General features: G+C 38.6%; 2 protein-coding genes across 2 annotated transcripts; one reads left to right on the forward strand and one right to left on the reverse strand.

Moving 5' to 3' along the window:
* Nucleotides 1–6,315: 6,315 nt before the first annotated feature.
* LOC114289199 (receptor-like protein 6) lies at nucleotides 6,316–7,185 on the reverse strand. Its single transcript, XM_028232870.2, has 2 exons — nucleotides 6,616–7,185; nucleotides 6,316–6,495 (listed from the first exon to the last, which is right to left on the reverse strand). The coding sequence occupies exons 1-2, from the start codon at nucleotides 7,183–7,185 to the stop codon at nucleotides 6,316–6,318; spliced, it is 750 nt and encodes a 249-aa protein (XP_028088671.2).
* Nucleotides 7,186–7,543: 358 nt separating this feature from the next.
* On the forward strand, nucleotides 7,544–8,635 carry LOC145800268 (uncharacterized). The gene is made up of 2 exons (XM_082889934.1): nucleotides 7,544–7,792; nucleotides 8,039–8,635. Exons 1-2 carry the CDS (start codon nucleotides 7,544–7,546, stop codon nucleotides 8,633–8,635), a joined length of 846 nt encoding a protein of 281 aa, XP_082746060.1.
* The last annotated feature ends 7,156 nt before the right edge of the window (nucleotides 8,636–15,791 follow it).

A 15,791-nucleotide genomic window follows, 5' to 3' on the forward strand; every position in this document is an offset into this window, starting at 1 on the left:
ATGACATTTTTGTTTATAGACATATTTTCTTGCATAATCTTCATGAATTCTACAAGTTTCAAAGAGCTTTCCTCATAAATTTTGGAATTGGAAGTTTGAAAAAAAAACATGGTTCATGCTTTTTTAATTTTTGGAGTCTTTGAGCAACTAAATTGGAAAAGTTAGCTCAAATTATGGGCATATATGGTTTTCTCCTTGTTCATACACATCTTTTCTTGCATGGTTTTTGTGTATTGAGGAGAAAGCTTCCTACATTTTGAATTGGAACTCATTTATGCATATGTTGATGATTTTACACTTTAATTTCAAAAGGTTGAATCTTTTTGCATAGAAATTGTTTTTGATTTGAATTGATGATGAAAATCCAAGTTGTTGTTTACAAGAAGTTTTGGGAGTGATATGCATGAATATGAAGTTTGGAATTGCAAGAATTAAGCTTCACGACTTGGATGGATTTTCGGACTATTTCAACCCAAACCGCTCGAGCGGCCAGCTCTCTGTTCTAATATGTATTTTACTCGCTACTGCGGTCGGGCCACTGCACGAGCGGCTGAGCCTCATTTGTGTCTACTCGCAAGTGCATCTGGGCCACTACACGAGCGGCCGGGCCACCGCACGAGCTGCAGGGCCTCAATTACAAATGGCATTCTGCTTGCACGAGCAGCGTAGGCCACCGCATGTGCAGTCAGCAGGGCCAACTCAGTTTTGTTTTCTTCTTGTTCTCTCTGACTTTCAGGCCTCCATTTACATGGTGTTTAAATGTTTTTCATATGCATTTGCATCCCATGGAAAAGAGAATAAACAAACAAATAGGAATAATCAAACGGTTAAGGAACGAATAGAAACCGAATAAGAAGCAAATGAACTAAATAGAACCAACTGAATCAATTGAATGTAATTGAGTTATTGTGCTAAATTTGTTTGTTTAGGTCGGACGCCACATCTTAAGCACGTAATTCAGGGAGCCCACTGTGAGTAACAATGTTGTAAAGCTATGTTTAAGTGTTAATTATTTTCTGAGAATGATATTGCTAAGTTTTGTTTCTGAAATGATACTGTTTATTAAATGAATGATTGTCGAACTGTATTCATGGCATCCATAGCATACTGCTACTGTTACTGTTTTCATTACAAAGATCTTTGTCAGTTTCAATTCTTGGAACTGCTATTTACTGTATTGATGGCCATCAAACGACTGTTCGGTCTTTAAAACCTATTGTGTTGTTCAGCTATTAGATGTACCACGTATGACTATTATGATTTCATATGACTCTGAAATGTATGAAAGCCTGCTTTGTGAACTGATTCACTACTGAAACTGACTGTTTTGAATTGTAATAAGGATATCATTCATAAACTTCTTTACACAATTGTTATTCACTAGAGTCTAGCTCACTGTTTAATATATGTATGTAGGTGAGCAAGCACCGAAACGGACATAGCGGCATTGACCCGAACCCTATTTTGTCAAGCCAACTACCGTGCCTTACCATGAGGTTTCGAACTGGCAAGTGTTATGGCTCTTTGGGTAGTTCTAAGTTCACCCTTGTGAACTTGTGTATAAGTGACATGAATGTTCTATGACTTTTGTTATTACTGTTTTGGTAATGAGATTGAATTCCATAACTTATGTTTTATTTTGTATATAGAGGTGACATGGACTTATGGGAATATCTGTGAATATCATATAAATTATATAAAGTTTGTTTATTCATGTAAGTCCGCACAGCTCATTGGATGTTATATTGCTTTATTTATTAGCTTCCGCTAGCCCTTTTTACTGTATTACTGTAAAGCAGGCCTTTGGTAATCTTGGATTACTGGCCGGTTACGACGTTAAACCTATAGGGGTTAGTTTGGGTCGTGATACCGACTAAGACAATATTCTTTTCGTTGGCCTTAAATGCTATAAAGTGATGTCCTTGCCATGATGCATATTGATTACAAGGTTTCTGTTCGATCTTTTTATTTGTTCACATGTTTTGTGAATATATGTGTATGTATAAGACTGTTGTTCTCTGCTTGGTTTTGCTAATTCCTTTTGTTTTATCTTTATAGAAAGTGAAGAAATTCACTCTTCACAAAACAGAACCAAGGGAAAGTTGAGTCAATGAGCAAGAATGATGGTTTATGATGAGAAACTTGGTTCCTTCATTTCTTTTATTTAGGATAGGCTGACTTTTTTGGAGATTATACTTTTCAAATTGTTTATGTTGTAACTCAACTTAAAGATCCTTAAATAATTTAGAGATTCAGATTTGACAATGTTCCACTGATTGGATGTTTCATTAGTATTGGAATGAACTACTAAAATTAGATTGTGAACTATGGCCTAATTGGGTCCCATGTTGTTGGGAGACCAAAACTTATGTTCTGTTTGAATTTTAAAGGAGAAATTGCAAATCAATAGACTTTTTATAAAAAAATTTATAACTTTAATTATTAAAGTTGATAAAGTATTCCATTAATTTGTAATTATTTTGAGAAGATCCCACTGAATTATAATTTTCTCAAATCAATTTTTTTTTTTTCCTTTTACAAATCAAAGATTAAAAATACAATCTCAATGGGTTCAACATATTGAATTTTTGTTGTTTACCCTTTAATCCATTCCTCAATTGATGTTGTGATTCAATTCACATTACACAAATATTCCCACCATGTGCCGAAGAATGAAGTTGTGATTCTATCCACATTACACAAATATTCCCACCATGTGACAAAGAACACAAATACTAGGCTGCATATGTACCTTATAGATTATGTCTGAATAAATAGATAAGCCAATATACTAATAGAATTGTAAGGGAAAAAAGTTATGATCAAAAGGGGAATCAAAGTGACAATCAAACAGAGTATGAAATTAGCAATAGCCACAAAATCAAACAATTTTCAAGTCAAAACATTACACACAAAGACTCATTTCTTGTCCCAGGCAAACCACCAACTTAAAAGTTAAAGGGGACATCCAAGGTGTAGATGAGGTATGAGAGCACCAATGTCACCAACATCAGCACGTATGCGATCCCTTGGTCAATCCAAACATATGATTGAATTCTATCAATCAATCTTCATTATAGGTCAATCCAAACATATGATACAATACAAAAAAATATCATCATATCTGAAATTTTTTACATTCAAATTATATTAAAATAATATTTTCTTGTATCATCTTATTTTAAGAAAGCAATTAGAGTAATGTTAAACCAACAATGATATGACAAGGAGTTAGACCCCATATCATTGAGTATGTGATAAACTAAAAATTGACACATATTATGCCACATCATTATGATTATAATTATAGAAATTTTTTGAGATCTCAAACATTTTCATATATTCTATTCATTTTTGTAACCTTTTGTGTATATATCATTTACAAAAATCAAACTAATCCAATAGTCATAATTACAAAAAAACTAGACTACCTTTTTCTTTTTTCTTCAATTTTTTTAAATTTTGACAAATTTGATAAAAGTGTATTTGGGGTGTTTGGAAATTATACAAATAGCTTATAACTTATTTTAATTTAAGAGTTTATATTAAACTGTTTGGTATAATTTCTGCTTATAACTTATTAAGCAAAAATAGTTTAAATAAACTGAAAAAAAAATTAATTTTTCAAAAGCTAAAGAATGAATACTTTTAACTTTTACGTTCTATCTATCAACTTTCAACTTAAAATAATGTCCACCAAACACTCTATTATAATTTTTGAATCAATATGAATTATGTAAATGATGTGTTATAAATTGAATAGAATACATCACCAAAATGAAACCTGTGTCATCCCAATGGCCCAAAGTAATTTAAAAATTCCTTACATATTATATTTCACCATTAAAACGTTAATAAAATTTGTTAATTTGTATGCATTTTCATTTTATTTTGGATTCTCCTCCGGAAGGAACGAACATGTCCGTGACTATTGTCTTCTAGGATATGCTTTTGCGTGCGCTTTGAAAATTTCTTTTTCCAACGGTCGAATTGTCGTTAGTCTCATTATCCACTTCGTTGTGCCTTACACAAGGTACTTGAATTCTCTACTCTTACGCTAAATCTCTTAACATGTTATGATGCTATTATACTAAGACTATAATTTTGATTCTTGGTTTATCACGATACACATTTGATGAAATATTCATTATAGTAATTTATAAATTTTTGTGATCAATCTGCTTTGTTTAGTTCATCACTTCATATTTTGGTTGATTGGGTAGTTCGTTGTGAAGATCAAGATTGGGTAATTCAATGAGTTCTACTTGTTTGATAAAATTCCTCAATGAGCCAGAGACACAGAACAAAATTTTTTTATTTTCCTGCTTTTTGCGACAAAGAAAATGTACAGGGCAGAGAAAGAAAAAAGAAAAAAAAAACCCACAATTCAAAATTTGATGATTGTAACTATGAAGGAGAAGGAGAGAGTGACAAGGAAGAAATGGATGGTGAGTCATGATGACAACTGCATTTCGAGTTGTGTATGCCTTTCTTCACATGGATATCAAGTTTGGAACAAAACACACAATATTGCCCGAAAAATGCTTTATCTTCTCTCGCGTCTTTATCTTCATCAGGTCTTCTTTGTCATCTTGGGTTTCTTCTTCAATGTTACCATTTGGCTCAACCTTCACATAATCACACCAAGCAAAAATGAAACCCAAACTTGGAAGAATCATTTGAGCAAACCTCTCAATGTGTTTGTTGCACCATTTGCTCCCTTTTTTCCAGAACATCAGAGGCCCAATAATGACTCCTGCTCCTATCTCGAACCCCAACCCTGTAAATATGAATCACCAATTGAAATTTTTCACCACAAAAGAACTTGACTTGTTAGAGCTCGGTGCTAGTGATGGTACAGATGAGACATTGTTGCAACTGATGTTCAAAGAATACCCACATAATCCTTTGTTTCCTTGAAAAGAAGTGTCTGAAAAAGTTTGAATTTGAGAGCCTTTTCGGATCATTCTAACTAATTGATTATATGATAAGTTCAGGAATGCAAGAAATGTAAGGCTTGCAAGTTGCACTGGGATGCTCCCACTTAGCTTGCTATGTGAGAGGTCTAATGATCCAAGCTGTGTCAAGTTCCCAATTGATGATGGAATTGAACCTGTGAGGGCATTGTGCGACGTATTAAGAACATAGAGAGATTTGAGAAACCCTACAGTATTTGGTATCACCCCTTAGAAATTGTTGTTCGAGATATCAATAGAGGTAAAAATTGTCAAAATTTTCACTAGCTCCATTTCCATCCCTTTATTGTTGAGTGTCACTGTATCTTGATAGTAGAAGCCATTATGTTTTAGGAACTTAAACCATAGCTGATTGAAATTTGATTTTGCATTATGACCAGCAACCGTCATTGCTTTCCAATGTGTGAAGACTTTATCTGGTAGATCACCACTGAAGTTATTCGAAGCTAGGTCAATGATTTGAAGCTTTAGCCACATATAATGGCCTAGTCGACAAATGCGAATGCCTCCGTGGAACTTGTTGGATCTGAAAACTAATACACGCAAGCTAGATAAGTTCCCCAAGAAGCACGAGAAACTATCATTTATCTCCTTGTTACCAACATTTAAAACCTCTAACACTCGGCAATTGGCAAGAGATTTGGGAACCTGCCCTTCTAAGGTGATTCCTACTGATGTCTAATGTCTCCAAAGCATAACTTTTCAGAAATATCCCCAAGATCTTACCACCAAGATTGTTATTTCTCAAATTCAGCACCCCAAGAGTCGAAATTGTTGTGCCACTAAAATTATTATTGGATAAATCGAGAACACTGAGGAACCTTGCGTTGCATATTGATTCGGGGATGGTTCCTATGAGACAATTACTTGAAAGAGAGAAGAAATAAGCAAAGGTGAGCTTGTTGCCAATTTTAACAGGTATAGAAGAGTTGAAATTATTGCTCGAGTAATCCACATAGGTAACAGACTCTGGTGGTATTGGAATTTCTCCATGAAGTTGGTTAGAATACAGGTCAAGGACAGAAAGACTAGGAAATTTATATGGTTTTTCCAAATCTACTAGAAGATTATGAGAGAGATTCAACTGCATCAGAGATCCAATTTTCCAAATCCAGTTTGGTATTCTCCTTGAAATTTGGTTGGCTGAGAGGTCCAAACTAGTCATTCTTGGTTGGTTTCCTAGCTCAGGAAATCTTCGCATCTTGCAAGAAGCCATTTTTAATATGCCATGCTGGGGAAAGGAAGACAAGCTAGACTCACCGTCACTTGCATTAATTGAGAAGCTATTGTATGAAAGCTCAAGTCTTGTGAGATTTTGGAGCCTCTGGATCATTTCTAGCTATATGGTGCCACTGAAGTTGTTGAAAGAAAGTGAGAGGACATTTAGACTTCGAAGTTCAAAGAAAGATGAAGGAATTGACCCTTGTAATTTGTTTCTACTCAAATCCAGTGTATCCAATGAAGGCAAGGATTCGTTAGAAAATCCAATAACTGGACCATCAAATTGGTTATTGGAAATCTAAATTTTTTGCAGCAATGGTAGTGAAAAAAAAGACAAATGTATTCCCCCATTGAATGAATTGTGCGCTAAATCAATATTTAGAAGATTTGAAAGGCCTTGAAAGTGAGCGGAAGTAACATGACCAGTTAGAGAATTATAAGATAGGTCTATGCATGTGATATTCTTGGACATCTGAAAGGATGGGATTGTACCTGTAAAAAGGTTAGATGACAAGTCCAAATAAACAAGTTGTGTAAGGTTTGCCATGGTATTCGAAATTAGTCCTTTGAAATTGTAGCCTGGAAGCTTTATTCTAGACAGCATCTTTGGGTTACCAATAGAATCTGGTAATGTCCCAGAAAAATTTGTGTTGCTAAGCACCAGGGTGTGAAGGGATCCATTTGGGGGAAACTGTGGCAAAAACCCCTGAAGTAATCTATTGTACAACAAGTCTAGAGCCTCCAATGTTGATACTTGGAATATCTTTTCTGGAAATTTTCCATGCAAGTTGGAAGAACAGAGATGCAAGGATCTCAAATTCGGCAAATGTGCAAAGAACTTCGGAACTTTGGTGGAGAGATTGTTCTGACCAAGACGAATGTCAGAAAGAAATTGAAGTTTCTGAAGAGAAGAATCAATAGGACCTGAAAGATAACAATTGGATAAGCTCAAGACTTGCAGTTTAGGCAACTGTGTTACCTGAGTCATTTTCTTATGTGCTTTTTTTCAGACTTTAACCTTGTGGCATGCTCGTTTTGGACATGCAAGCTTTAATTATTTATGTTTACTTTTTTTGTCACTTAATAAAGCTTGCAAGGATCATCAGTTTCATTGTGTTGTTTGTGAACTGTCTAAACATACTCGTACTTCTTATATTCCTCGCATGTATCGCGCCTCCTGCATGTTTGACCTTATTCATTCTGATATCTGGGGTCCTTCTTCTCTTTCGGCTTTTTCTGGGTATCACTATTATGTGACTTTCATGGATGACCATTCTAGGTGTACTTGGGTTTATTTGCTTAAAAAGAAATCTAATGTGCTTCCACTTTTTATTCAATTTCTACAAATGGTCAAAACCCAATTCCACACCGTTGTACGCAATATTCGTTCTGATAATGGGGGAGAGTACATCTCTGATGCATTTCGCTTCCAACTCAATCAACAGGGAATTTTGCAGCAACTCACTTGTACTTACACCCCTGAACAAAATGGGATTGCTGAATGTAAAAACCATCATATTATGTCTGTTTCCCGGTGTCTTCTTTGTGGGTTGAATGCCCCTAAATCCTACTGGCTTATGGTTGTGCTTACTACGGTTTACCTCATTAATCGAAAACCTGCTCGGATTCTTCACGGGTTAGCCCCTTTTTAATTACTTTATCCAGATACCGTGTTTTTTCCTCTTGTGCCTCGTGTGTTTGGTTGTACTTGTTTTGTTCAGGATCGTAGTCCTACTCAGACCAAGTTAGATAACAAGTCTCTTAAATGCATCTTAAATCATTCTATGGATGTCACATTTTGCGAAGATATGCCATTTTTTGGTTCTAACCCTGTGCTTTAGGATTCCACCTCAAGTGCACCGCCTCTTGTAGTGTCACCAAGTGCTTGCCCTGTTCCTATCATTGATTCATTTGCTCCTTCATCATCATTTGTATCTGCACTTGCCAATCCTCCGCCATTACAAAAATACTCTCATCGCCCTCGTGCTTCGCCCCCTCCAGCATCTTCTTCGCCCTCAGGCCCTGGTACTCCCTCTACTATTCACTCCGCAGCTCCTTCCCGTTATCCAACCTGTGAACACAATCCCCCTAATCAGTTTGGTTGGTTTAGTAATACTAATCACCCTATTTCTCAGTTTTTATGTTATGATGCCCTTTTAGCTTCTCATCGGTCTTTTCTTGGAAAGCTTGAGCTAATCTCTATCCCGCAGTCTGTGTCTGAGGCTCTCCAGAATCCCCAATGGGTTGTAGCTCTACAAATTGAAATGGCTGCTTTGGAGCATAATCACACTTGGGATCTTGTCTCTTTACCTTATGGTGAGATGATTGTTGGATGCAAGTGGGTTTTTACTGGCAAATACTTAGCTGATGGTACAGTGGACCGATATAAGGCTCGTCTTGTTGCTAAGGGCTTTACAGGTTCCTGGCAAGGATTTTAGGGCAACGTTTGCACCGGTTGCTAAATTGACCACTATTCGTTTGCTTATTTCCTTGGCTGCCTCTTCTTCTTGGCCCCTTCATCAACTTGGTCTCAAGAATGCTGTTCTATATGGGGACTTACTTGAGACGATCTATATGGATCCTTTGCCCGGCTTCGGGCTGAGGGGGAGTATGTTGGCAAGGTCTGTCATTTTCATAAGTCTCTCTATGGCTTGAAGCAATCTTCTCGTGCATGGTTCCACCATTTCATCTTTGTTATCCTATCCATGGATTTTAGTCAGTGTCACTCTAACCATACATGCTTCATTCGTCGTCAACCCAATGGGCGATGTATTATTTTGTTGGTCTATGTGGATGATATCATCCTTACAGGAGATGACTCCATTGGTATTGCTAAGGTAAAACAGGGGCTTAGTCGAGTATTTGACATCAAGGACTTGGGTCCTCTCAAATATTTCTTGGGAATTGAAGTGGCTCATTCTTGCAGTGGGATATCATTATCCCAATGGAAGTATACTTTAGATCTTCTTCGGGACACCAGTATGATGGGGTGCAAGTCTGCATCTACTCCTATGGATCTAAATCTGAAACTTTCGACTGAGTCTGGTGAGTTGCTTTCTGATCCATCTCGTTACCAGAGATTGGTAGGACGTTTGATCTATTTGACTAATACACGCCTAGATTTGACATTTACTGTGAGTGTGGTTGGTCAGTTTATGCATTCACCTCGTACTGCTTACCTTGATGTTGTTCACCATATCTTGAGATGTCTCAAGTCATGTCCAAGTTTGGGTTTATTCTTCAATGGTGGGATTCAGACAGGATTGTCCTGTTTTACTAATGTAGACTATGCATGTTCATTGATTGATAGACGTTCCACTTATGGGGTATGCACTTTCCTTGGTACCCATCTTCTGTCATGGAAAAGCAAAAAACAAGTAATTGATTCCCGATCATCTACTGAAGTTGAGTACCGAGCCATGGCCCATGGGACATGTGAGTTATTATGGCTTTGGTCCATTCTTAACGAGTTAGGCTTTGAGGAGAATAATTCCTCCAAGCTATTTTGTGACAATAAGTCTGCCATCTTACTTGCCTCTGACTTTGTGCTTCATAAGCATACTAAGCATATTGAAGTTGATATTCATTTCATCCTGGAAAAGGTTCGAGTTGACATTGTATGTCCCTCGTTTGTTCCATCTTCTGATTCGACTACCGACATCTTCACCAAATCTGTCGGACCATCCCTACTTTTATCTTCCATTGGCAAACTGGGTTTGGTTGACATCTTTGATCCGGCTTGAGGGAGAGTGTTGGAATATAGAATATTGTATATTTAGGAGATCCCGTGATTTTTATAAATTACGGTTATTTAGGGATTTGATATTTAGGATTTAATTGTGTAATTATTTAATTCCTTTTTCCTGTGTATCTTATATTGAATATAAATAGACATGCTCTCACCCAAATTAGGGTAAGCCAATATTATACAACTTTCTTCTTTAAGAACATAGAGAGATTTGAGATCCCCAACTGTATTTGGTATCACCCATTGGAAATTGTTGTTCGAGATATCAATTGTCACGCCCTCAAAATAAACCCATTATATATATATTATTGGCATGTGATATTAAAAGAAAACAATTCATTATCTCATTCATCAGAGTATTATAAATGAAAACATTACATGTAATATCAAATTAAATGCCCTATGGGCTTACATCTTTCCAAGCTAACACTTGGACACAAAAATATAAGTTCTAACTCAAATACAAATAAAGCCCTAGGTTTGAATGTTTATCAAATAAAAACAAATAACTAAAGATAGTCTTCAAAATCCAAATCCTTCCAAGCTAAGTCCTTGGAGGTAGCTTATCACCTGGACCTGAAAATGATGTTCCCATAAAGGGTGAGCCACAGCCCAGTAGAAATGTACTAAACCAAATATAAGCATTGATTAAAGGAATAGCATTCAATAGATGGTTAACCAAGATAATCAATTACATCATTACACAGTCTCATGACACTATTGTCTAAGACACGTTTTACTTTCCAACTTTATCAATATGGCTCAGAACCTAGCCAAACTTACAACAGTGAACTATATATATCATATTCACATTTTTCCAATGTCAACAAACAGATGAGACTCAGGCTTAAATCAATACACTTCATACTTCCAGTTTGATACACATTTTAGTGCTGTATCAATAAAAACACTTCAATATAAATAAGCACACATAAAAGTGATGCTAATGGAGTCCATCCCCTATCTCCTCCCAAACAAAATCCAGTTTAGAGGTCCATCCCCTATCTTCCCCTAAACCGTGGAGTACATCCCCTATCTCCTCCCACACAAAACAATGTATGTAAACACATAACTTATACAACACACAATCAATACACATAATGTCTGTATTAATTTAGCAGTCAAAATTGATGACTTAATCAATGATTAGTTTCAGTTACCCCTAATCCACATGCAGTGTCTACAACAAGCACGACTATCCTCCACCGATAGCCCAAAACAGTTATTTCTAAACTGAAAATAAATATATCAACAATTCAATAGGCGAGTGACTTAAATTATCCAACTACGCCATTCAATCAATGAATTCCCCAATTCCATGAATTTAACCATATTTCCCCAATTTCCTTAAATTAATTATACAAATTAATTTATTAATACAACTAGGGTTTTTCCCAAAATTACCAAAGTACCCCAACATATCAAAATACTAAAACTTAGAACAAAACTTATAAGATGGAGTAGGAAATCCCTACCTCGAAGAAAATAACCCGAATGGAGAAGACAGAGATGAATACCCAAATTCCAATGTACTCCAAATCACTAAATGTTCAGATTAAATGGAAGCCTTCGACTCACTCTATCTTTTTAATAAAGGATCTAAGGTAGAAACTCACTCTAAGTAGATCAATCCTAAGAGAGAAGGTGTGTAGAGGGAGAGAGAACTCGTAACTAGGGTTTTGGAATCTGAAAGTGTATGAAAAACTGATCTGAAACACGCTGCTGCCTATTTAAACCTGACAGGCTCGCTCGAGCGAAGACTTTGTCGCTCGAGCGACCAGACACACGAAAACCTCGCTCGAGCGAAGAAAATCTCACTCGAGCCAAGAATGCAATGCTTCAGGTCTGCAACCCTGGAGCACGCTTGAGCGACAGAATGCTCGCTCGAGCGAGGAACTCGAAAATATACACCTCGCTCGCTCGAGCGAAGAAAATCTCGCTCGAGCGAATAAACACTGCCCTTAGGTCTATACCAGACGCAATCGCTCGCTCGAGTGAAGCAAATCTGGATCGAGCCAGAAGACACAAAAACAAACCTCACTCGAGCGACCAAATCCTGGCTCGAGCGACCAATCAAAAAAAAACTGGACAGCAACACTTGGTTTACGAACCCAACCAACCTGAAACAAACCTGCCCAACACATCCTATAACTCCAAATGAGAAAATAAAGGACGACAACAACAAATATACAATGACAGAATAAACGGAACCCAAGTCCGGATACAATAATCAAATGGGAAAAGACCGGGGTCGCTATAACCTCCCCCCCTTAAAAGAATTTTGTCCCCGAAATTAAGCATAAGTTTTTGAAAACAGGTTTTTTTTTTATAACATGACAATTCAATAGTAAACAACTTGACCAAAACTGGTCATTTCATCTCTTATCAAGAAGCATCTCATAATGTGTATATAAAACAACATATATTTCAGCCTGCATCACTATTATGCATTATTCCTTTCAATGTTAGCAATTCCCATATCATATTCAATTGCATGATATATACAACTCATTCAACAATGTAATCAACATATGCAATGTTACACTAAACTTCTATAATGAAGCAAGTTTCAAGATACACCCATTTACCAAAACATACTCAATGTTTTACAACTTAAGACATATGTAAGGCTCTTAAGTTCAACAATATTACAAAATCTAAATACAAGATTACAAATCGATAAACATGTCCGGGTATTTTTCGCGAACTTCCAACTCACGTTCCCAAATGGCTTCCTCCACTCCGTGATGTTTCCACAAAACTTTGACCAAAGGGATGGTTTTGCCTCGCAAAACTTGATCCCGCCTATCCAAGACTCGAATCAGTCTCTCCTCATACGAGACATCCTCATCAACCACTAAATCGGTCCAATCCAACACATGTGATGGATCCGGCTCATACTTCCGAAGCATACTCACATGAAACACGTCATGTACTCCGGATAGCTGCGGCGGTAAAGCTAAACGACAAGCAGCCCCGCCAATCCTCTCAAGGATCTCAAACGGACCAATGAACCGAGGGAACAACTTCCCGCTCTTCCCAAACCTCATCAAACCCCGTCTAGGTGATATCTTCAGAAAGACATGATTACCCAAATCAAACACCAAAGGTCTCCTCCTACGGTCGGCATAAGATTTCTGACGACTCTGTGCTGTAACAAGCCTCTTACGGATCAGCTCAACTTTCTCCGTCGTTTCCCTCACCAACTCTGGACCCAACAGAGGTGCATCACCCACCGCGGCCCAACAAACAGGAGATCTACACGGTCGGCCATACAAGGCCTCAAACGGTGCCATACCGATACTAGACTGGAAACTGTTGTTGTAAGAAAACTCCACCAACGGCAAGTGCCTCTCCCACGACCCACTAAAGTCTAGAACACAACCCCGAAGCATATCTTCAAGGATCTGAATAGTACGCTCGGACTGCCCGTCAGTTTGAGGATGATAAGCCGTGCTAAAGGTCAACTTAGTACCTAAGGCACTCTGCAAACTCTGCCACAACCTGGCAGTAAAACGAGGATCTCTATCTGAGACGATCGTCACTGGGACCCCGTGCAACCTCACTATATCCCGAATATACAAGTCGGCAAGATGATCTACCGAATCTCTCACACGCATAGGAATGAAGTGCGCCGACTTAGTCAACCGATCTACAACCACCCAAATAGCATCACTACCCCGCTGAGTCCTCGGAAGACCCACAACGAAGTCCATAGTGACGTGTTCCCACTTCCACTCGGCAATAGGCAAGGGTTGCAACAAACCCGCTAGCCTCTGATGTTCGGCCTTCACTTGCTGACAAGTAAGGCACTTAGATACGAAAGCTGCCACATCTCTCTTCATACCCCGCCACCAGAACTGGCGACCCAAATCCCGATACATCTTAGTGCCTCCCGGATGCACCGCAAGGCGTGAATGATGAAACTCTCGGAGTACCTCCTCTCGACAAGACTCCGGCATAAACAGACGGTCTCGGTATCTCACACTCAGGTCGGAATACACCGTCAAACCCTTCTCAACCTTCCCACCGGAAATCTTCTCACGGAGAGATTCTACCTCAAGGTCACCCCTCTGAGCCTCTAACACTCGAATCACGAGTGTAGGCTGTACAACAACAGAAAACAAGGCCGCAGCCTCAACGGATTCGCCCAGAAGTAAATTAAACTCCCCAAGTGCACCCAACATCTCCTATTCTCGGATGGCTATACTAGCTATGTCACCAACAGGTTTCCTACTAAGGGCATCGGCTACCACATTGGCCTTTCCCGGATGATAATGCAACTCAAAGTCATAATCCTCTATGAACTTCATCCACCTCCTCTGCCTCAAGTTCAAGTCTTTCTGTGTAAACAAATATTTCAGACTCTTATGATCCGAGAATACCTCGAATCTCTCACCATAAAGATAATGCCTCCAAATCTTCAAGGCAAATATCACAGCTGCTAACTCTAGATCATGCGTAGGGTAATTCTGCTCGTGAATTTTCAACCGACGTGAGCCATAGGCAACTACTTTCCCTTCTTGCATTAACACACAACCCAGACCCTCTCGTGAGGCGTCACAATAGACTGTATAACCCAACCCTCTCTCTAGAATAATCAATACTGGAGCGGTGGTCAGTCTAACTTTCAACTCCTGGAACGACTTTTCACAAGTCTCACTCCATACAAATTTGACTCCCTTCCGAGTCAATCTAGTCAAAGGCGAAGCTAATCTGGAGAAATCTTTCACAAACCGACGATAATACCCAGCTAACCCCAGAAAACTGCGGATCTCAAACACACTCTTAGGCTGTGCCCAATCTTGCACCGCCTCAGTCTTGGATGTATCAACAGACACTCCTTCCCCAGAAACGACATGGCCTAAGAACTTGACCTCTTCTAGCCAGAACTCACACTTCCCAAACTTAGCATAAAGCTTATGGGCTCTAAGTAACTCAAGCACCACTCTCAAGTGTTCCTTGTGCTTCTCCTCAGAAGGTGAATAGATAAGGATGTCGTCCACGAAGACGACTACAAAACGATCTAAAAATTCTCGGAATATTCGGTTCATCAAATCCATAAAAACTACCGGTGCATTGGTGAGCCCAAATGGCATCACCAGAAACTCATAGTGCCCATACCGTGTACGGAATGCCGTCTTCGGAATATCCTCTTCCCTGACTCTTAACTGATGATAACCCGATCTCAAGTCTATCCTCGAGAAACAATGGGAACCTTTCAACTGATCGAACAGATCATCAATACGAGGCATAGGGGACTTATTCTTAACCGTAGCCCGATTCAATTTCCGGTAATCTATACAAAGTCTCAAAGCACCACCTTTCTTTTTAACAAAGAGGGCCGATGCTCCCCACGGCGAAACACTAGGACGTATATAGCCCTTGTCTAGTAACTCCTGGAGCTGAATCTTCAACTCAACTAACTCGGCTGGGGCAAAATGATAAGGTGCCATAGAAATCGGCGCCGTGCCGGGCACTAGGTCAATAGAGAACTCAATCTCCCGATGCAGTGGCAATCCAACAAGATCCTCGGGAAAAACGTCCGAGTACTCACAAACCACCCGTGGCAACACAATCTGGGTCTCATCACACTCACAACTCAAAAATCTAGCAAGTAGACCACTAATATAGCGACCTCAGTCTTTTCCCATTTGATTATTGTATCCGGACTTAGGTTCCATTTATTCTGTCATTGTGTACTTGTTGTTGTCGTCCTTTATTTTCTCATTTGGAGTTATAGGATGTGTTGGGCAGGTTTGTTTCAGGATGGTTGGGTTTGTAAACCAAGTGTTGCTGTCCAGTTTTTGGGTTGGTCGCTCGAGCCAGGGATTGGTCGCTCGAGC

The sequence above is a fragment of the Camellia sinensis genome, chromosome 10, assembly GCF_055761805.1.
Source record: "Camellia sinensis isolate YWXY chromosome 10, ASM5576180v1, whole genome shotgun sequence".
Lineage (NCBI taxonomy): Eukaryota > Viridiplantae > Streptophyta > Magnoliopsida > Ericales > Theaceae > Camellia > Camellia sinensis.